Raw genomic sequence first — 22,243 nt, forward strand, 5'->3', positions numbered from 1 at the left:
AATGCTCCACCTTACCCCTTGCAGTCCTGACCGTGGACTTGCAGTGATGAGGAGAGTGAGCGACTAAATAGAAGTGTGGCAGTTCAAACAAAAGCACTACTACTACTACTACTTTAATGGCACCAATTAGTTCCACCTTTTGTGGGGGTCAATTGATAGCACAATTTGGGCTGAGCCTCGTACGAACCGAACTGGTTGGCTCGGTCTGAAGCTTGACTGGAACCAATGCCGGTCGGCATTTGTTATTTGTTCAGGGTACTGACAATACCTTGCATACTCCTAATGAAAGACGTCATGGGATCTTTAAGGTTCGCCAACTAATGCCATCCGACGTGACACCCGGATTAACCTCCATCCGAGGGATGACGCACTTTGAGCTGTTTGTTTGTGAAACCTTCCTTAAACTTGCAGGAGTTCAACTTTCCATTTCATACATTTTGACTGTACGAAAGGGAAAGTTGAACAAACACCTGCAACTTTAAGGAAGGTTTCTTAAACAGGCAGCCAAAGGTGCATTGTCCCTCGGATGGAGGTTAATGTCCCTGGTGTCATAGTTGGGGGACCTTCCTTAAACTCGCAGGTGTTTGTTCAACTTTCCCTTTTATACAGTCAAAATGATCGAATGAAATTAATTCACATTTCCTTTTCTGTACCAAAAAGGCAACGAACCAGCACACACACACACACACACACACACACACACACACACACACACACACACACACACACACACACACACACACACACACACACACACACACACACACACACACACACACACACACACACACACACACACACACACACACACACACCTGTCAAGTGCGAATTGGAACAAAATGATCCAATAAAAAAGCAAACAAACGAACAAACCTACTTTTATAAGATTGGGGCTCATCACAGTCGTTGAGTTTTAATGAGATGAGGGTTGATCCGAGCGATTGGGGATGAGAAAGCCTGCGAAATGATAGATACAACCACTTCCCTTTTTCTCCTGTTGGAACTCCCTTTATATTTGGTCTCCAACAAGAATATAAACCCCTTCTTTAAGAGAGATAAGTACAGCTTCCCATTTCAGAGACAAATATACAGCAATAACACGTGGAAGAGAGAGAGAGAAAGCCTTCATAAGGTATGCAGCTTGTTGTTGTGTTTTTGTTTTCCCAATCACTGATGTTCATTTTCATGGGGGGGGGGGGTTGGGAAATTTCATTAATTACTTTCATTAAGCCAAATGTTTTGCATTGCCGGTAAGTACTTGTTTCAGTCATGTAATTGGTCGTTTGTAGAAAAGTTGTGAAGACAGAACAACTCCAGACTTAAGTTCACCTGATGAACCCTGACAATATGACCTTTGATAGCCATTGCAGCGATGGAATACCTGATGTAACCGATGTGAAAACGAACATAATGTGAAGATAATTTGTTAAGAAGATAAAAAATATTTGGCACGAGTAAATCCATTGCCATATCTCATCAAGCCGACATGTTAGGGTGATGTGCGCAAATGTAAACCATGGAGCATGTGGAAGGGCTTTGTTGCCATTTTGCATTGACCTGTTAGTGCTACCTTGAGAACCAATTATTGCTAAAGATGAGAGAGAACGAAGTTCAAATCCCATTGACCATAAACATGTGCCCTTTGTCTGCTGATGCTCTTGTAATCCATGTAAAAGTACATTTATGTGTATGAATGCCCTGAATGCGATATGTGCACGAGTTTCTCAATGAGCCTTAAATCATGATCAAGGTAGAAATAAACAATACATTTGATAATGAGGACTCGAATGGACTTTTATAATGTGTCCTCGAGATTGTAATGCCATAATTGTCCCTTTTTATTGTAAGAATCAGGGGAATATGCCTCGTGTTGGCTTCATGGTTAGGGTGGTGGGTTTGTGATCTGAGTATCCTGAGTTCAAATCCCACTTGGCTGTTGAATTAATACCAGGTGGGGTTGACTCTGCCTGTCATCCTTCTGAGGTCGGCAAAATGAGTGCCAGCTTGCTGGTATCCTGTGTCGGAGTGGTGACCTGTCCAGGATTGTGTCCAATAGCCAACGAGACAGCTTAGGCAGCACCAACGCTCTTCACAGAGTATGGTCCCAATGGATGGAATGGATCAGGTGAATGGCTGGAATCCGAGTATGTTATCATGTAATGTAATAGTACATGTAAAACACATATGCTTGCATAGGCTACTGGTCCAGAGTGGAACTAAGAAGGATATCCACAGTTGCCATTTATTTTTCATGTTGCCTCTATGCTAATAACCAGATTCAGTGCTGTCATGGTTCGAGCATCCGCATTATGCCTGGGAGGTCGGTGGTTCAAACCCGTGCTGAATCATACCAAAGAGTTTCAAAATGGTCTGTGCTGCTTCCTTGCTTGACGCTCAGCATTTTAAAGGATAACACATGGACAAACAATGCGAGGAAGGCAATGAAAAAGAACCCAGCATAACCCTTTCCAAGAAACTGACTTGGCAGCACTGACACTCTGTGAAGGGAATGGTACATCAAATCAAATCTATGCTAATAATTCTTTGGCTCCCGAACAACACCTTTTTGGAAGATATATAATTAGTAATATAGGTCCACAACCATCCTTGTTCACGTTGTGGAGCATCGGCCGAGGTCCTCACTTTTTTCTGTCCTCACTTCTTCACCTTTATTCACTTTAAAATTTGTTTTTTCTGCAAGCGCTCGAGCGATTGATACGGAATTCTAACAATGGAGCTCCTACCCTTGGAAAATGTATTTTTACATTGGTTAAATGATGATCAGATGGAAAATGTGGCAGTTGTTCCAAAAATTGTTTTCTCGAGGCATGGGTTGCTGGATGTTTCACATTTCAGGAATAAACGGCCTCGACGTCGCTTCCTTCGTCCTCGTCCCAATCAAGAGACTGAGAAATGAATATTCTTCATTGAAATACACAAAAGGTTATAATTATATATCAACATCACTTGAAGAGACATTTGGCTGTTAAATATTTTACAACTAGAAAGAGGCATCCACAACCATCCTTGACCATGTTGTGGAACGTCGGCCGAAGCCCTCACTGTTTTTGTTTTTTCTTTCGTTCTTTCTTTCTTTCTTTCTTTCTTCCACCCTCACTTTTTCACCTTTATTCAATTTTAAAATAATCTTCTCTGCAACCGCTTGAGTGATTGACACAAACCTTTCAACATAAAAGCACACCTACCCATGGAGATTTTCTTACAAACAAAGTTATATGATGATTTGATGGAAAACGTGGCCAGCATTCCAAAAAGTCCGTTTTCTGCATGGTCTTTGACGTATCAGGAACAAATGGCCTCGACCGGGCTTCGCTCAGCCTCGACCAAATTCCCTGTTTATCCAGCGAAATGGTGGGTACAGAATGTAAATTTCAAGTAGAGTTTAACTTCTTTACTGAAAACTAAGATTGTATTGTGTGTCGGTGATAATTCAAATAAACCACGTAATACTACATACTTAATAGACGTATTCATGTGTTGCTAAGGAGAGAGTGGAGCTTCGACTTCGCATGTGCATTTGCCCTAAATTTGCTCCTGCCCCATGCTGTCGGGCAGAGCTTGCACAGAATGGCACAGAAAATAACATGGCTGCCCCATCAAATGTTTGCTTAACGATGAAGACTGATAATGATGCTAGAGTCCATCGCAAAACCACCAAATTGTACTTCTTCTTTCTTTCCTCAGCCAGGCTAGCTCAATAATGTCTGAAGCAATTACAATGATTTTAAAGTAAGGAAGGGACATTTTCTCTGGGGTATTGCACTCATACCACAACAACCATTTAAAAACAAACAAACTTGAAGACAAAAAATAACACAACCACACTACAATACCACAAGCTGTTGCACGCCATTTACGCATGCGCAGATTGAGAAATTTATGATAATAATTCATAATAATAATTCATAAAAATTAATTAAAATTTTTAAAAGTACAAATAAAAAAAATTTAATTCAATTTTTTTCAAAAAAACTTAAAATGTATAAGAATAATTAATAATATAACAACAATAATAATAATTCACTTTCCATAATTTATGAACAAGGGCCCAGAATATACAGAACTGTACATGCAGCTGTTGAGCTGGGCTATTTAAGCCTCCTCTATCAGGCAGATGAGAACTTTATAGAATGAGAGATTTCTGCTGAGACTGCTGGGTAGATGATGGTGAAAATATGAGCTTCCTTATCGAAGGAACTTTGACGCATGATCAGGCCATTAGGCCCATCAAAGCCTGCACAATTATTACCAAGTTATGGTTGTTTGTCCATGCTCTATTTTTTTAAATGCTGAGTACAAAGCAAGGAAGCAGCACATACAATTTTAAAGTCTGGTGTGGCTCAGCCGGGGTTTGAACCGCCGACCTCCCAGACTCTGAGCGGGCTCTGAGCGGGCACCATTTATTATGGTTACGTATCTCCTGCAGGGTTGAACACAATACTTCCTTTGTGACGTATTCCGATATACATTTCATGTATTTAATGCACATGCACCAGCTCAGGCTCACACCTGCGTGTTTAGTACAATGTAATGGTGATGCACAGCATAATAGATGCGTCCACATAGACCTGTGGTTTCTTCTCTATGACTGATGTTATTTCATACACATTCTAATTGGAACATAATACATGCATGCCCCGATGTACTTCAACACATGATTTCCATCTGACAATTAAACCACAATTTACCAAATTATACTATTTACAGCACATTCATAATTCTCTCCCCACCTAAAAAAACAACAACAGAAAGAAGTAATTGAAAAAACATTAACAAAAACTGGAGGGGGAGCACTCGGTGGAGTGCAAAACCTCTGCCGCCAATACTGCTAGGTCACTCAAGTGAACCTGATATCCTATTCATTCAATTTGACGTCAACAGTGCTCACAGAGTTATAGTTTGCAACTTTCCCTTTTACTTTTAACTTTTACATACTCAATTCAATTGGTCATAACTAGATTCCTTCAGGGAGAAATTGATTTTACGTGGGTATATCCACCTGAAGTTCCAAAATCAGCCGCAATTATAATTTTGGCATGTTTTTTTTGTTGGAAATCACTTATAACATGTATAAATGCAAAAAAAAATCGAAATTTTGTTGAATAAAAAGTTGCAAACATTTTTTTTTCTATAACAATTTTTTTTAGGGGGGGGGGGGTTGGAAATCAGTTAAAACATGTAGAAATGCAAAAAAAAAATTCAAATATTTTTTCAAAATGGCCGCCATAGCGGCCATATTGGATTTTGGACAAAGTCCAAAATCTAATGGTATGATCCTTGGACCATACCTCATCCCCCCACCAAGTTTCGTCGAAATCCGTCAAGGAGTTTTTCCGTAATACTGTTCACAAACAAACAAACAAACAGAAAGGGGTGAAATCAGTAACCTCCGATCTTCGATGGCAGAGGTTAATAAACTAAACTAGATCAACGCGCATGTAGAAATGCCAAAAAAATAAAATCGAAATCTTTTTGAAAAAAAAAGGTGCAAAATTTGTTGTTTTTTTTCTCTAACAAATTTTTTGGGGGGGGGGGTGGAAATCACTTAAAACATGTAGAAATGCAAAAAAAATTCTAATATTTTTCAAATAAAATCGAAATTTTTTTGAAAAAAAGTTAGAAAATTTTTTTTTTCTCTAACAATTTTTTTTTTGGGTTGGAAATCACTTAAAACATGTAGAAATGCAAAAACAAAAATTCAAATATTTTTTCAAAATGGCCGCCATATTGGACTTTGGACCAAGTCCAAAATCTAATGGCATGATCCTTGGACCATACCGAATCCCCCCACCAAGTTTCGTCGAAATCCGTCGAGGAGTTTTTCCGTAATACTGTTCACAAACAAACAACCAGACAGGGGTGAAAACAGTAACCTCCGTCCATCTTCGATGGCGGAGGTTAAAAAGAAGAAAATATTGAATGTCAGGATGGAATTCTCCAAAAAAACCAAAAACAACAACAATCAAACAGAGGAAGAATGACACCACAATCCTTTTTACGGATTGCTTTCAAGACATATTTTGACATTTTATCATCTCAATCCGAGAACAACAACAACAACGAAAAAAAAACAATTACACCAACCCACACTACAAATGTACAACTCCAACATAGACATCATACAATTGTTACTATTTCCACCTATGACAAAAATGTCAAAAGATGTCATGATGGCAATCCGTAAAATAATTGTCGCGTTGGATTGTGGTGTCATTCCTCGTGTGTTTGGTTGTTTCTTGGGGAAATCCATCTCGACATGTTTTTTCATTTAAAGATATTTTTTCTGACTTGTGTTTGGATGTATATCTGAATGTGCCTTTAGAAAGTCTACACTCACTTTCAAGTTTTTCACCTTTTGTTGCCTTATAGCCTGGAATGAAATTGCATGAAATTAGACTTTTTCCACCTTTATTTACACATCGTAACCCACAACATCCAAATGAAAAACAAATTCTACAAATTTCAGGAAATTAATTTAAAATACAAAACTAGAATATCTTGGTTGGAGAAGTGTCTGCCGCCATTATAATAGCAATTGTAAATTAGCTCAGGTGTAACCAATCACCTTCAAAATCACACACCAACTTAATTGGCCTCGACCTGTGTTAAATTGTATTCATTCTGATTATTTCAGAATAAAATCAGCTGTTCCTGTAGGTTTCATCTGCTGGATAGTGTATTTCAGAGCAAAGACTCAACCATGAGCACCAAGGAGTTTTCAAAAGACCTCCAGGATGAAGTTGTGGACAAGAACAGATCAGGGGATGGGTATAAAAATATTTCAAAGGCAATGATTATCCCTTGGAGCACAGTCAGGACAATCATTAAGAGTGGAAAGCATATGGTACCACCAAGACCTTGCTGTCCCTCCAATCTGGATGACCATGCAAGGAAGAGACTGATCTGAGAGGCCACCAAGAGCCCATTGGCAACTTTGAAAGAGCGACATGCTTTTATGGCAAAGACCTGTCACTGTGTGCATGTGACAACAATATTCCAAGCATTCCACAAGTCTGGGTTGCAAGGAGGAACACATTACTCAAAAAGCCTACCTTGAGTCCCATTTGAGGTATGCAAAAAAACATTCCAGAGAATCTGAAAGCATGTGGTAAAAGGTTTTGTGGTCTGACAAAACCGAGATGGAACTTTTTGATCTAACTGCAAAACATTATGTTTGGCGTAAACTCAACACAGGATGTTACCCAAAGAACACCATCCTGATTGTCAAGCATGGTAGTGGCAGAATCATGTTATGGGGATGTTTCTCAACAGCAGGGACTGGGGCACTTGTCAGGATAGAAGGGAAAATGGATGGAGCAAAACACAGGAAAATACAAGAGGAAAACCTGCTGCGCTCTGCAAGAAAGCTGAAATTGTGAAGGAAGTTCACCTTTCAGCCTGACAACGACCCAAGGCACACAGCCAAAGCTACACTGGAGTGGCGAAGGAAGAAAAAGATAAATGTCTTTGAGTGACCCAGTCAGAGCCCCGATATAAATACAATCTAAAATCTGTGGCATGACTTGAAGATTGCTGTCCATCAGCGCTCCCCATGCAATATGACTGAGCTTGAACAGTTTTGTACAGAAGAATGGGCAAATATTGACCAAACAAGGTGTGCAAAGTTGGTGAAGACCTATTCTATCAGACTCACAGCTGTAATTGCTGTCAAATGTGCTTCCACGAAGTATTAACTCAGGGGGGTGGACACTTATCCAACCAAGATATTGTTGCGGGCCGGGGTCCAGTGGCGAGAACGAGCACTAGGTGGGGGAAGTTACGTCGTCTCCCAACAGACTCCCGGAATTGTAGGCCGTCGCTCATGGATAATTCCGTGATGTGGGGGGTCGCTTAACCGACCATGGATGCCAATACCTCCACCGCGTGGCGTAGGGTCTTTTTGTCTGGAATCAATTTACCTAATTAATCACGCGGTTTCAACTACCGGGGAACCACGCCCTCGGTACGCCTTGCCAGAGCCAGATCACTCTACCAACTACGGTAGTGTACCAACTACCAACTTCGGATCAGATGCAGCCGAGCAGACCTGCCAAGAACGTACTGGCAAGAATGAACAGAATATCGGGGATAAAGACCCGGCTAAGCTCAGATCCGAACCATGCTGGACCAATGAAGGAAAAGACAAAAACGAACTGGGAACATTTCTACAATAATTTATTTACAATCAACTTACTAAAGAAGGACACAGAGCAGACTTATCGTGAGAATACAGGCAAGATTTACAATGATCAGAGCACTTATACAGTACTACTTACCAGATGGCTCCATATACTCAGACGCACACTCAGACGAAATAAACCCAGATGAATGGCAAAGGACTTTGGTAGCCAGGGAAGGAGTGAGCTGAGGTCACAGTTCTTTTGGTACCTGAGTTTCGGGGAAAGGGATGCTCCGTGGTGCGGCACCTGGCAATGGTCACTCAGCTCGGCCCACAGCCACACTTGTGGAGTTTGTGTGTGCGCGGAGGAGCCCAGGTGGAGAGCGTGGAGTCCAAGGTATGAACGGGGCTTGAAAGTGTGAAAGAGCAGGTGGAGTTCCTGACGCTTGATGTCGCAGGGTAGACCAGTCACAATCAGTGTGCGAACCTTTCTTGGCTCCGCGATGTGGGATCCAAGGCACCCAGGATCATTGGGTATCTCCTGCAATGAGGCTGAGTCTTTGGGTCTCTCACTCTCTCACTCTCAACAAACTCTCCAACTCGCCCACACCCTCTCAAGACGACTCACTTTCCAGTTCACCCTCTCTGAACGAACGATCCCTGAAAAGAAGAACCCCAGACTGAGAATGGTGTCGTAATTTATAGATCCCCAAGGTCGGGGCGGGGCCTTGACGAAGCAGACGTCACTGTCTGGCCTGGTTGGCCAGGGCTTCCATGGGGTCCGCCCTTTCTGGGCGGGGTTTCAGCCATGCGGGAAGCCCGCCCACTTCACACGTGCCCGGATTCGCCAAAAAGGGTACTGCACAAAGATACTGCCTCGGAAAGCGAGAGGAAGGTACTGTGGTTCAAAATAAAAGGGGAGAAATGATTTATAAACCAAATTAAAAGCCATCGCAATGCACCCCCTTTTGCTTTCCCACTACACACAAGGAGGGATCGATCTGCACATATACTTAATGGCATAACTAACTTTGGGACAACTGTATGTTTGTATGCATACGGTTCCGAGAACCGTAACAATATTATAGTTTTGTATTTTTAATTAATTTTCTGAAATTTATAGAATTTGTTTTTCACTTGGAAGTTGTGGGTTGTGATGTGTAAATAAAGGTGGAAAAGTCTGATTTAACGCAATTTAATTCCAGACGATAAGGTGACAAAAGGTGAAAAACTTGAAAGGGGATGTAGACTTTCTGAAGGCACAGTACCGCTCATACATCCAAACACAAGTCATAAAAAAAATCTTTAAATTAAAAAAAACATGTCGAGATGGAATTCAGCCGGGGGTCGGTTGAGAAGATCACACGGGGTCGCGGGGGGAGGGGTGGGGGGGAGGTGGAAGCTGTCTCGGGTTCCCACCAGACTCCTTGGAATCGCAGGCCATTGCACATGGATAACTCCATGACGTGATGGGTTGCTGACCGACCGTGTATGCCAATAACTCAACCACATGACTTAGGGTCCTTCGTCTAATATCGCTTACCTCAAAATAACCACGTGACCTAATTACTGGGGGACACGCCCTCTGTACGCCTTGTCCGAACCGGATCACCTTACCAGATCAGATGCAGCCGAGCGACACTGTCAAGGAATATACCAGCTAAAAGAATGAATCGTTGGGAATAAAGTCCTGGCTCAGCGAGGATATGAACCATGCTGGATCAACGAAGAAAAAGACAAAACCAAGCTGGGAACATTTCCACATATGCATTTAATACAGGCAGTCAAGGAAAAATGTGTGGCACAGTGAAGGTAGTTTATTGTTGTATGTGAAGCAGGGATAGAAAGAAAGGTGTGGTGCATCAACGAAACAAGCAACTTACTAAAGCAGATGCAGAGCAGACTTAGACCGATATATCTTCTGCAATCTTAACTTACAGCGACGACTGGCTCCATTATGTATTTATATATATATATATATATATATATATATATATATATATATATATATGTATGTATGTATATATATATATATATATATATATATATATATATATATATATATATATATATATATATATATACATACATATATATACACACACACACACACACACACACACACACACACACACACACACACACACACACACACACACACACACAACCCGATAAAGAGGAGTTAATGAGAAGAAAGGAGAGGAGATGAGGCCAATGGTTTCGTAATAACTTGAAGGTTGACCGACAACGCTACGCAGTATGTTTTGGGGGGAAGCTCCACTGAACGATCCCTCCTTGAGAGTTAGCGCATCATCTCCTGCTTGGCAACGGCACCGGCGCAGCATCTGCGCCGATCCAGAGAATGGGCGAGACCGTCAGGCATGAGGGAGGGTGGTAGGTGCAGCTTGCAGCGAGTGGGTGGAGAAGGCGGAGTCAAGCAGGTGGAGTCAGGCGGATGGGTCGGTGAGTGGAGGCAGCGACGAGGGAGTGGAGATTCCAGAGAAAGCAGATATTGAGAGCAAGTGGGCGGAATGGCAGACGGGACTTGCGGAGCAGCAGGCATATGCAGAGATTGATCCAATGCCAGGCAAAGATGATGACGACGACGATGACTACGACTGCGGATGACTTCGCAATCCATCCTTTGTAGGTCTTGTGGTGCAGGGCGGGGCGCCGCCCCAAAGCGATGCGTCGTCACCCGAATCGGGTGCTCCCATTGGGCCCAGGGCACTGCACGGCCCGGTCACCACAGCCACAGCCGGAAGCGGCCTTATTTTACATCTGGCTGGACTTCACCAAGCTGTGAAATTGTTTTGCTCCGAACCCCACAGTATGAATTGCCTTGCACCGAACTCCCGGGCCATGCTCCGGTGACTGGCCAAGGCTGCATCGGCCCCGCATGCCCTCTCAGGCACCCCCCCCCCCCCGGGAGTGGAGAATCCAGAGAAGGCAGAGATAGAAGGTAGAGATAGCCGTGGTTGGCACTGATCAATGCCAAATGCTTGCTTCATCCAGACCCCATATGGCCTGAACCATCCGGGCCATACAGCATGCCTCTGCCTGGTGGCGGCTGCATCGAGGCGGATGTGCGGGAGGATGTCTGCCATCCGCGGGAGACATTGGTGACCGCGGTGGCATGCGAAAATCGACAGTAAGACACCGCTGAGAACCAGCACGCAGACCCAAATGAAGAGGTGTGCTATTCGTGCCTCGTACTGTGCGATGGTAATATGCCATTGTAATCAGCACGCAGACACGAATTGAGAGGTGCGCTATTTGTGCCGCATACTGTGTGATGGATTGAAGGAAATGATTGGATATAATTTGGGTTGAAAAGAGCGTGCCGCGTGCGTCCTGATTGGCGTTGGGATTTAACGTATGGTTCTACTATTCCCTTTAACACTGTGTCTTGCAGCGGAGGATTTTTCCATCTAGTAGGTTATGCTTCCTTTGGCCTCCGCAAGGACGCATTCTAATCGTGGAGGATGTTGTTGTGGTTTTCAGAAATGGCCGTCTGGGTGCGGTGCCTGCTTGGATTTATTTCAGGAAGAAGAGAAGAGTTGGAATAAAGACAGAGATATAATCAGACCTACCTATGAGATCCACACAACGCACTTTGTCCCGCTTGACCCATTAGACATGAGGGAAAGGTCTAACTGCACGTATATTAATGAAATAACTGTCTGGGATCACTGTATGATGGATGCCATTGCCTTAGAGGCATGCTGTTTCAAGAACCGCAACACCATATATATATATATATATATATATATATATATATATATATATATATATATATATATATATATATATAGATATACACACAAGGACCCACCCACATCTCTCACCTGGGAATTGATGGAATAGCCAATCAGCTCTCGACAATACCCTGGTGGCTCGTATTATATAAATGATTGACCCCTCCCACACTCCTCGAGCCGAATGAACTGGATAAAGCAACCCAAGAAGACTTACTCAAGGGAAGTGCTATGCTGTTTTGAACCCTTCCCAGAGTTCCTCAACAACTATAAAAGTATGCATTGCAGCAATCCAAGATTTCTGCTTTATTGTGTACAAAGGTAAAACATAGGATGGCTATGATAATTCAATTGAAGAGTTTATTGTTTGAACAAACTGTTTTGTACCATACAGGAAATACAATGGACAAATTATTATCAAAACAAAGTATTTCCCAATAACCTTGCTTCATTTTGTCAGCCGTGATGGCTGCAGATCTGCTCCTCAGAATTCTGTTCCTTGCGCTACTGATGTGGAGAACATCCGGAAAGACAAGCAAGGTGAACTGTCACATCAGCCATGATGGCCTGACTGCTGATTGCTCAAAATTGAGATTGTCATCAGTACCTGAAGGACTACCCTCTGGATTACAAAGGCTTGATCTTTCACACAACCTCCTCCAGGAAATACCGGCCGGGAGCTTCAGAGGATATGGAGGGTTGCATGTTCTCCTGTTAGCTTCCAACAAAATCAAGTACCTGCACCCAAAGGTTTTCATTGATACACCACACCTACAAGAACTGGATGTTCATGATAACAAATTGTCTGCAATTCCTGATAAGGTCCTCCAACCACTTGTGCACCTACATCACCTCGACATCTCCGGAAATGTTTACAACTCGTTTTACCTTGGACGAGGCATGAGGGCTTTAACACAGTTACGGTATCTGGAGATTGGTTCCCCAAATGCTGTGACCCTGCAATCCCAAGATTTCTTAAACATTGCAAAAGCTCCGCTGCAGGAACTTCGGCTGAACTCATATGGACCTCTCAGAAACTACTCTTCAGGAGCTCTTGCATTTTTCCATGGACTGCAGCGCTTTGCTTCAAACGTCTTTATAGATGAACAACCACAAGTGCTTCCGAATATCCTTAATGATTTAGCAAATACCCCGATTAAGGAACTGAGAATGTCGAATTTGTTTCACTTTATGCAGCGAAATGTATCTTTTGACTACTTTGAAGGGTTAGCTTCCTGCAAAGACTTGCGTAATTTCACAATCATGCACTTTATGTTAACAGAAGTGTTGGTTGTAAATATTGTTAAGAACTTGTACTTGTCATCAATAACAAATTTTAACATAATCAAGAGCAGTTACAGTAACGATCATGCAGTCATATTTGAAGGTGTTCCTGGAGTAAATCGAACGTCCCCCCTTCGAGAATTCACCCTTGACACAATCCTTCACATCAAGTTTAGCAATCCAAAATTTCTGCTCAACTTCACTCTTTTCCCAGATTTATCACAAGTGAGGATTTCAGGAACAACGATGAATTCCCTCATGTGCTATCTGTTGCTGGTACGCAGATTAAAAATTGTTGATTTTTCTGGCAATCTCTTGAATGGTAAAGGCCTTTGGAGAACAGAGTGTAACTTCTCTGTCGTATTCCCAGACACAACGCATCTCATCCTCAGCCACAACAAGTTTTCCGATTTAGATCTGGTATCCACACGTCTTCATCTTATGCCCAGCATTCATTACGTGGATCTAAGTTACAACGCAATCAGTGAATTCTCTTTTTGTCAATGGCCCTCGATCCTTCACGTTCTTATCCTCAGCCACAATGACGCCTCTCTCAGTGGGCCCATTTGCCACTCACCTCATCTCCACATTCTTGACATGTCTCACACTCTTCTCAAAAGCCTTGACAATTCATTTCTATCACGTGTGCCAGCCATCAAGGAGCTCTACCTTCAAGGCAATAACATCAAATTAATTTCACCCGAACTGACTTCATTATCACTCTCGAAACTAAACCTCCAAAATAACAGTGTTAGTGTGGTCGTTGAAGGTTCATTTAGAGGCATAAGGAACCTTCACTCCTTAAAATTGGGCCACAACCCATACTTCTGCAATTGTGATCTCTATTGGTTTTGTACTACATTTGAGAAAAACGTGTTGGTTGATTGGCCGGATATGTACCGATGTAGTTACCCAGATAATATGGCAGGTGGTAAAGTTGAAGCGTTCCACCCACACCTTGTGCAATGTGACACTCGCATCCTCATCACAGTCACGACACTGATAACGGGAATTACAGGTGCCCTGATTGTGGGCTTAGGGTACTACTTCGATGCTATATGGTTCATTCGAATGGGCTGGTTGTGGGTTTGGGCAAAACGTCGAGGGTACAAGAAGCTCGACTCCAATCAGACATTCCGCTACCATGCCTTCATCTCCTACAGTGAAAACGATTCATCCTGGGTCAATGACTGTCTCGTGCCCACATTGGAATCGTTGGAATCAGGACTTCGTTTGTGCATCCACGACAGAGACTTCACACCAGGGGAGTGGATTGTCGACAACATCATTCAGTGTATCGAGCAAAGTTCCAAGACCATCTTTGTGCTCTCACGTAACTTCGTCAATAGCCAGTGGTGCCATTACGAGCTGTACTTTGCACATCATCGTACAATGTGTGAGCGAGAGGACTCTTTGGTTCTGTTGTTGCTTGAACCGCTGCCCACATCCTCTGTGCCAAGTAAGTTCTGCAAGCTCCGCAGTCTCCTCGGGAAGAAAACCTACTTGGCCTGGCCCAGTGAGGAAGCAAAGCGTGCCATCTTTTGGCGCAACCTCGTGGCTCTACTCAATGCCAATATTGGAAGTGCCATGGAAAATGCAGTGTGACCTTTCGACTAAATTTTCTTTTCTCCGGTCTCATGGAAAGGCTGACCTCTGCTGTAGTGCCAACATAGGGAATTGCAGTGTAGATTGCGGAGTTAAACGGAAGGGATGTTACTGTGGATGCTCCATCTTCAACGTGAACATTAAAGATCGCACAATATAATTTATGAGAAAAGTTGGTCATTTCGTTTTGTCAAATTACTTTACAATTTCTTTGTGCGGGTTGAGGTAACATCAACCACATCGTTGTAGTTCTCCATAAAAGCTGGCCAATGATGCTTTACATGTAATCCCCTGAGCAGGTCCTCGTTGGTTTTGCTCGAGTTCCTAAATAAATATCGTACAAGTTGAAATAACCATTGATTTTACCTTATGTGTGTCTGAAAACAGTTTAAGTTTAAGTTTGGAAGTTTGGTTAAAAGTTAGTTTAAGTTTGGTTAAAAGTCTTCTCACAATCCATCAATCATCAGGTCCTTTGAATCCTGTGAAAATGAAAATGGAATTTTCTCACTTTGCTACTGATCACATGTTGTGTGTGTGTATGATGTTGTTATCATGAATGATCTGTTGATTGCACAACTCAGACTTTACAACTGCCTTCCTGCCCCTCCCCACACCTCAAACAAGTTTATCCCAAACACTAGTCCTGAATAAAAGGCCGAGAAAATAACAACAACATCAACAACAAACTACAGGGTTTAGAGAACACCTTACTCCGTGCAGTCTTGAGAAACAAGGACGTGGGCGGGGCCTGCGAGCGACAAATTTGATTGGTCAACAATGAGATAAAATGTCTAAGTACTGTTAAACGGAATTGTTTTGAAAGTGTCAGAAAGGCGATTTGTGTTCCACAGTGTTGAAGTCGAAAATTCATTTTAAATAAAATAAAGATTTTAAAGGTTGAAGAAAGTTAAGGAAGTTTTTTTTTTTTTTTTCGGAAGTTTACTTTCTTTGATCCTATAAATCACCTAATTTAGCATGACACAATAGTCATTTGTGCCTGTTGTTTGTGTCCTTTATGACGTCCTTAAAAACAGTAAGTTTCATGTTTGGAATGATTTTCAATTTTGTTTGAATGCCAGACAGGTACAGTACTTTTTTTTTATCTCATTCTTCTCTGCGCATGCTCGATCATGACGAATTCAGAGCCAAAGTACTGATAAACTGCAGGTTCGTTTTCTCATTCATGTTCTAAATGTAACATTCCATTTAAATAAGCTGTTTCTCGACCATAAACTGATGTTTGTAGACAGACAGACAGATAAAGTGAACCAATTGCTTAACCCCACTTTCCAGGGGTAACACCCAACAACAACAACAACAACTGCAACAGCAACAGCAACCACCAAACAACAAGGACAAATATTTGGTTAGCATAACCACAAAGGGACAGACATTCACATCACCTACCATCAAAATACATTAACTAGTATTAACTGATAATCTGTTAACATAAAATCACAGATTTTGAATCAGTTATTACAAACTTAAGAGCAAAAGGTAACAAATGCAGGCGACCAAATGGAAAGTGAACAGGGTGAAGAGGTTGGTAGGAGGATACCAGCTGTTGCACGAGGCAGGGATGGAAGGAGTGGTGGCGTGGGAATAACAGTATCGGGAAAGATCAGCAAGCAGGTGGTCGGAGTGTAAAGATGGGAAGGATGGATAGTGATGGCATGGTTGGTGATACAGAGGAAAATGATGTGTGTTATGTCAGTTTATGGGCCACAAACGGAAATGACTGAGGTGGAAAAGCAGGAGTTCAGGATCGCTTGAGTGGAAAGATGGGAATGGTTGAGCCGGAGGTGATGATGTGCATTGCAGGGGACTTCAAAGTAGCAGAACTGGGTAAAGAGGAATGTGTTGGTAAATTTGTTTGGGGAATGAGGAATAGAGAGGGTCGGGAGCTGGTGAAGCTGGTGGCAAGAATTGGGATGGCCATAGCTGCTTCGTTCTTTCAGAAGTGGGACAGCCACAGCGTTACTTACAGCAAAGGACAGCAGAGAACGGAATTGGATTTGTTGGTAGTGAAGAAGCGACAGTTGTGGAGGATCATGCATTGTAAGGAAGTGGTGGGAGAGCATGTCACCACCCAGCACAAGCCTGGTGGTGTTTGTTATTTGTATGAAGAAAAGGAGCGAAGTTAAGACTAGGGGTCAGTAGATGATTAAGTGAGGGAAGTGCAGTGACAAAGTCACCATAGAGTACGAGGAGGGGTTGACGACAAGATATCAGGAACGCAGCAAAGAAGCCAGAGGTCTGGAGGAGGAGTGGAAGAAGTCCAGAGTGGCTTTTAAGGGAATTGCAAAAGTTTCGTGTGGAAGGATATGAAGAAAGGGTACATCGTCGATTTGAGGGCAGAAATCAGGTATGGTGGATGGAGGAAGTAGCAAAGGCAGGTGGGAAGAAGAAGGAAGTTTGGAAAAGGACAGAGGCGGTCAAGGATTGAGAGAGACAACCAGATGCAAGGTTGCTGCACCTGTATGGGCAAAAGAAGAAAGCAGCAAGGAGAGCTGTGGATAGCACAAGAAATTATATGCAAGAGGAGGTGTATAACAAGTTGAAAGATGACGGTGGGAAGAAGATGATCGATAAATTGGCTCGTGACAGGGATGAGATGGGGGGGGGGTGATTAAGGATGGTGCTGGGAGGCTTGTGACGGAGAGGGCCAGTATTGAAGGTATGAGAAGGACATTTCAAGGAGATGTTGAACCAGGGAGGAAGCAATGGTGAGCTGGAACTTCCATGTTATGTCGAGGGAAAAGTGAAGAGAATGGAGATCACAGAGGAGGAGTTGCACAGCAGTAAAGAGGTAAAGAGGATACAGTAAAGAGGACAAAGAGGGCAAAAGCACCATGCAACGACAAGGTGCATACAGAGTTGGTAGTTGCTGCAGGAGACGTTGGAGTCAGTTGGACGAAGAGGCTGTTGAATGTATGTATGAGAGAGAGCGTGTGATTTTAGGATTGGAGGACATGGCTAATTATGCTGATATGGAAAAGGAAGGGCAATGTTCAAGATCAGTGGAAGTACAGAGGAATGACACCACTAAATCACGTCATGAAGGTATTGGAGTGGATTCTGGATTGGAGGACAAGGAAGAGTGTGGAGTTGGATATCGGCGAATAACAACAGGGGTTTAGAAAGGGTAAGGTGATGACGGATAGGATGCTCACACTGACACAGCTGGTGGAAAAGAGGTTGGAGGTACAAGGTGAGATGGCATTGAGATTTTTGGACCTGGAGAAGGATTATGACACTCTGCTGAAGGAAATGGCCCAAGAGAGAGAGGGTGATGGCAACGCTGATATGGAGGGGAGTTCTGGAAGCAGAAGTTAGGTTGGTGGAAGGGATGTATGAGGGGATGAAGGGAAGAGTCTTGGTTAGTCTTGGGATGTCAGAAGGGTTCAGTGTGAGCATTAGTTTGAGGCAGGGAGGTTCTCTCAGCCCACTCATATTTCTCATGCTGATGGAGCTAGTATGCAGGAAGGTGAGCCTGAGGGGTAGTATGGGGAGGATGTTGTATGCGGATGATCTGGCTGTTATAGCGGAGAGTACAAGGGAGATGCAGGAAGTACTGGGAGAGTGTAAGAAGGCATTTCAGAAACATGGGCTGAAGATTAGTATGGAGAAGACTGAGGTGATGTGGGTCAGGCAGCAGAGAAAATAAATGAATATCAGGTTAGAGGGGAAGGAGATCAGACAGGGGAATAGGGTTGAGTGTCTGGGAAGAACAGCGACCGGGGATGGTAAGTCTGAGGCAGAGGTGAGGAAGAGTATTCAGGTGAGTGTGAATGCATGGAGGAGGGTGGAAGGAGCAACAGCAGATAGAAAGATATCAAGGAAATTGAAAGGAAAAGTTATAATGACTTGTGTGGTGCTGGCCTACTTTTATGGTCTCGAAACAGTGGCACTGACAGAGAGACAACAACAGAGGTTGCAGGTCTGTGAGAATAACTGGGTCAGGAGGATTGCAGGAGTGAAGAGAGTGGAGAGAAAGAGGATGGATGAACTGGGGGAGGAGATTGGTGTGCAGATGAGCTTGACAAGGAGATTGATAAAATGCCGGCTGAGACGGGCTGGACACTTGGTGCAGGTGGAGGCAGAGATGATGGCAAAAAGAGCAGATAGGTTGAGGGAGCGAGTTCGGATGAAAAGAGGTGGACAGGAAGATTGTGTGAGGAGGTTTATCAATAACGTAGGGCTGGTTGGAGGGTGGAGAGAGATAGCTGAGGAGAGGGGAAGTGGAGGAGTATTGTAGTGGAGGCAGGGCAGAAGCTTGATACCATTGGACCTCACCCCTTATTCAGGGAAGAGAATTCCCCCCCCCTCCCTCACGCTGCCTTCCATTCCCCTCATGCTGCCTTCTTCCCCCTGCTCTGGGCAGGGCACTTAGTGAGGATGGAGGACCATCGTCTTCGCAAAGCAATGTTCTATCGCACGTTCACAGAAGGCAAAATATCAATTGTCACCCCCAAAAAACGAAACAAACACTTTCTCAAAGCTAACCTCAAACGGTGTAAGATCAGCATGAGCGGATGGAAGAAAATTGCCCTTGATCGTGGGAAGTGGCACAGTTACTGCACTGACCCCATGAAGGAGTTTGAGTGGACATGCATCAAGAATAATGAGGAGAACAGGAGACAAAGGAAGGAGAGATAATGGTAACTTGGTGGGGGAGAACGCTGAGATCCATTGATTACGACGGCTGAACCCATGACGACGGAGGTCATGGAACTTTTCGGCCTTCACCTACTCGAAGTTACTCCTGAATGAATGAAGTAGCCATCAACAGTGAGTTTTGATATATATATATATATATATATATATATATATATATATATATATATATATATATATATATATATATATATATATATATATATATATATATTTGAAGCCAATGAGCTCCAGGATAGGGAGTGGAGCTGCAATGTCATCTTCAACCACTTCACTTACCTGGAACTGGAAGCATCCTTCCCCTCACATGTCTCGGCCAGTTCAATAAATATTGTCATGTCCAGGGACTTTTGCGCCTACCTGGATGGATAGCCAAACAATTCTCCTTTGGAGGCTTACAGCCGGGGCAACAAATGCAAGTAACGGATGGACTAGACGGAAGAACAGCGCAAGGGGTTTTTTTTTTAATCTCGAACCCACAACAAATAGACAGACACAAGCAACTCAATAAATACGGGGTTTAATGAAAATAAATGAAATATTTACCATGGTAATAATTCAAAGTGTAATAATAAAAAGGGAATGTAAGTTATAGTAAATCTCATTTTCAGGCACCTCCACACAGACGTAAATACAGACAAGGGGGACAGATAAAATAAAGAAAAATCCCTCCGTTATTCTGGCACTTAGCTCCGGGTCCGGAAATGATCTTTTATGATCTTTGGGGTCGAACCGCATCGTCTTGCATGAGAAAATGCATCCAAAATGGCGCCCAGCCACTCTTTGGGCGGGCAAACATACAGGAGGCAACTTGGGCGGCGACGCTCAACGCCAAGGCTCATAAACCGTTGTACAGCTTCTTTCATCGATCAACCTCGCCGACGCCGCTGCTCTGCAAAAATGGCACTGTCTCTTTCCCGGAAGGCACAACATGAGGCTTTGAGGCTGGTCTCACACTCACACAATCCGGCCTAACAGTCAGTGGCCAGCGTCTTGCTCCACCACGCGGGTCAATTCGCCGCAGCAAGGACACAAGAACCGTGCCGTCTTCTTCACCGCATAGAGGGAACGCCAGCTGTAATTCCCTCCTCTTTCAACCGCCGATCCTGCCTCTCTCGCTTCTGTCGCGCTCCGAACCTTCGCCTTGACTGCTTTCTTGTTGCCCAACGTGAGACATCTGCCCCCTACAAACCCACCAGTAATGGTCAAGCCGAACGTGCTGTTCAGATCATCAAGAATGGTGTAAGTCGCATCAAGGAAGGCTCCAATCAATCTCGTCCAGCTCATGTGTTGCTCAACTAGCGCACCAGACCACATCAAACCACCGGTCGCTCACCTACCAAGCTTCTGATGGGTCGTGACATAGCAACACGGTTATCATTAGTGTACCCGGACGTAACGGTCCAGTTCGAGAATAACAAGTATCAGCAGAAACGTAATCACGACCAAACGTCTGTTCACCGCAACTTCCAGATCAATGATCCCGTGTACGTGTTGAACTCCGGGTGTGGAACCAAGTGGTTACCTGGCATCGTTATCGATAAACATCGGTGAAATGATGTTACTGGTGAAGTTGTGTGATGGTCGATGAACACACAAACATGTTGACCAACTCAGGTTACATCATGGGGAGGCAAACATTGAACCGGCTCAAGTGCCTTTGTCACCCACTTCTGCGTCAACACCACCTGCGTTTGAACCTGAGGTGTTTCCTCAGTGAAAGTTTTTCACCAATCGATGTACCTGAACACCTTGCTGACCCCGTACCCCTTGTTGAGAAACCCACAGCAGTCGCAAGCAAGGACAGCCCTCCACTAGCCCTTAGTGCTTAGAAGATGAGCTCGTGTCTGCAAACCTAATGAGAGTCTTGATTTGTAAATAAATAAATATTAAAAAAGGGAGGGAGATGAGATGTATCAGTCGTTAATGATAAAATGCATACATAACTGGGTGCACCGGGGCGTGGTTAAGGGGATTTAAGTGACCCGCCCATGCCCGGCACTGGGCATAGCAAGATGGCGGCGTGTGTGAAGGAAAGGGTCCGTGCGGTGGCGACACAATGGCGCGTGCAACGTTACTAGCCATAATCTTTCCAGCCTCAAAAACAGTTCAATGGCGGTAGAGCATGCAATTCGATTAATGCGACGGTGTAGCAGGTGGTGGGATAGTAAAGGCGGTGGAGCACACGGAAAGATTTTATAAAGCGTTTGGGCGTGCAATTCGATTAATAAGGCGGTGTAGCAGGTGGTGGGATAGTAAAGGCGGTGTAGCACACGGAAGGATTTTATAAAGCGTTTGGGCGTGCAATTCGATTAATGCGGCGGTGTAGCAGGTGGTGGGATAGTAAAGGCGGTGTAGCACACGGAAAGATTTTATAAAGCGTTTGGGCGTGCAATTCGATTAATGCGGCGGTGTAGCAGGTGGTGGGATAGTAAAGGCGGTGCAGCGCAAGGTTGTTGTAGTTTTTTTTTCCATGTGGTGTTTTTTTTCTTCATGTGGTGTTTTTTTTCCATGTGGTGTTTTTTTCATGTGGTGGTGTTTTGCACTGTCTGAGCTCTACGCGTTGCTTCCCTCACGAACATTCACACGCTCCAGCCTCTTTAAAATCGGCTTTTTGCGATTAGGAAGATTTACCTCTTCTCTGTCACGCTGATATCCGTCTCTGCTCAAACACGACGTCGGCTTTTTGGCGACAGAAGGTGGCAGCACCAGTCCGTGGAACGGTGATTCACATTACGAGGTGTGAGGTTTCGGAAGGAGTGAATCGGGAGTGTTTAAT

The 22,243-nt window shown here is 43.6% G+C and overlaps 1 protein-coding gene across 1 annotated transcript; it reads left to right on the plus strand.

Annotated features, from left to right (window-relative positions):
• The first annotated feature begins 1,051 nt into the window (after nt 1–1,051).
• LOC147027380 (toll-like receptor 2) lies at nt 1,052–15,687 on the plus strand. Its single transcript, XM_085876741.1, has 2 exons — nt 1,052–1,132; nt 12,359–15,687. Exon 2 carries the CDS (start codon nt 12,364–12,366, stop codon nt 14,785–14,787), a length of 2,424 nt encoding a protein of 807 aa, XP_085732867.1. The 5' UTR covers nt 1,052–1,132; nt 12,359–12,363; the 3' UTR covers nt 14,788–15,687.
• The last annotated feature ends 6,556 nt before the right edge of the window (nt 15,688–22,243 follow it).

Source organism: Eptatretus burgeri, chromosome 4 (assembly GCF_056783735.1).
Source record: "Eptatretus burgeri isolate ZD-2024b chromosome 4, Ebu_testis_v1, whole genome shotgun sequence".
Classification (NCBI taxonomy): Eukaryota; Metazoa; Chordata; class Myxini; order Myxiniformes; family Myxinidae; genus Eptatretus; species Eptatretus burgeri.

Excerpts from the sequence above, each read along its gene's own strand:
- LOC147027380 (XM_085876741.1), top strand. The coding sequence starts at position 12,364 with ATGGCTGCAGATCTGCTCCTCAGAATTCTGTTCCTTGCGCTACTGATG.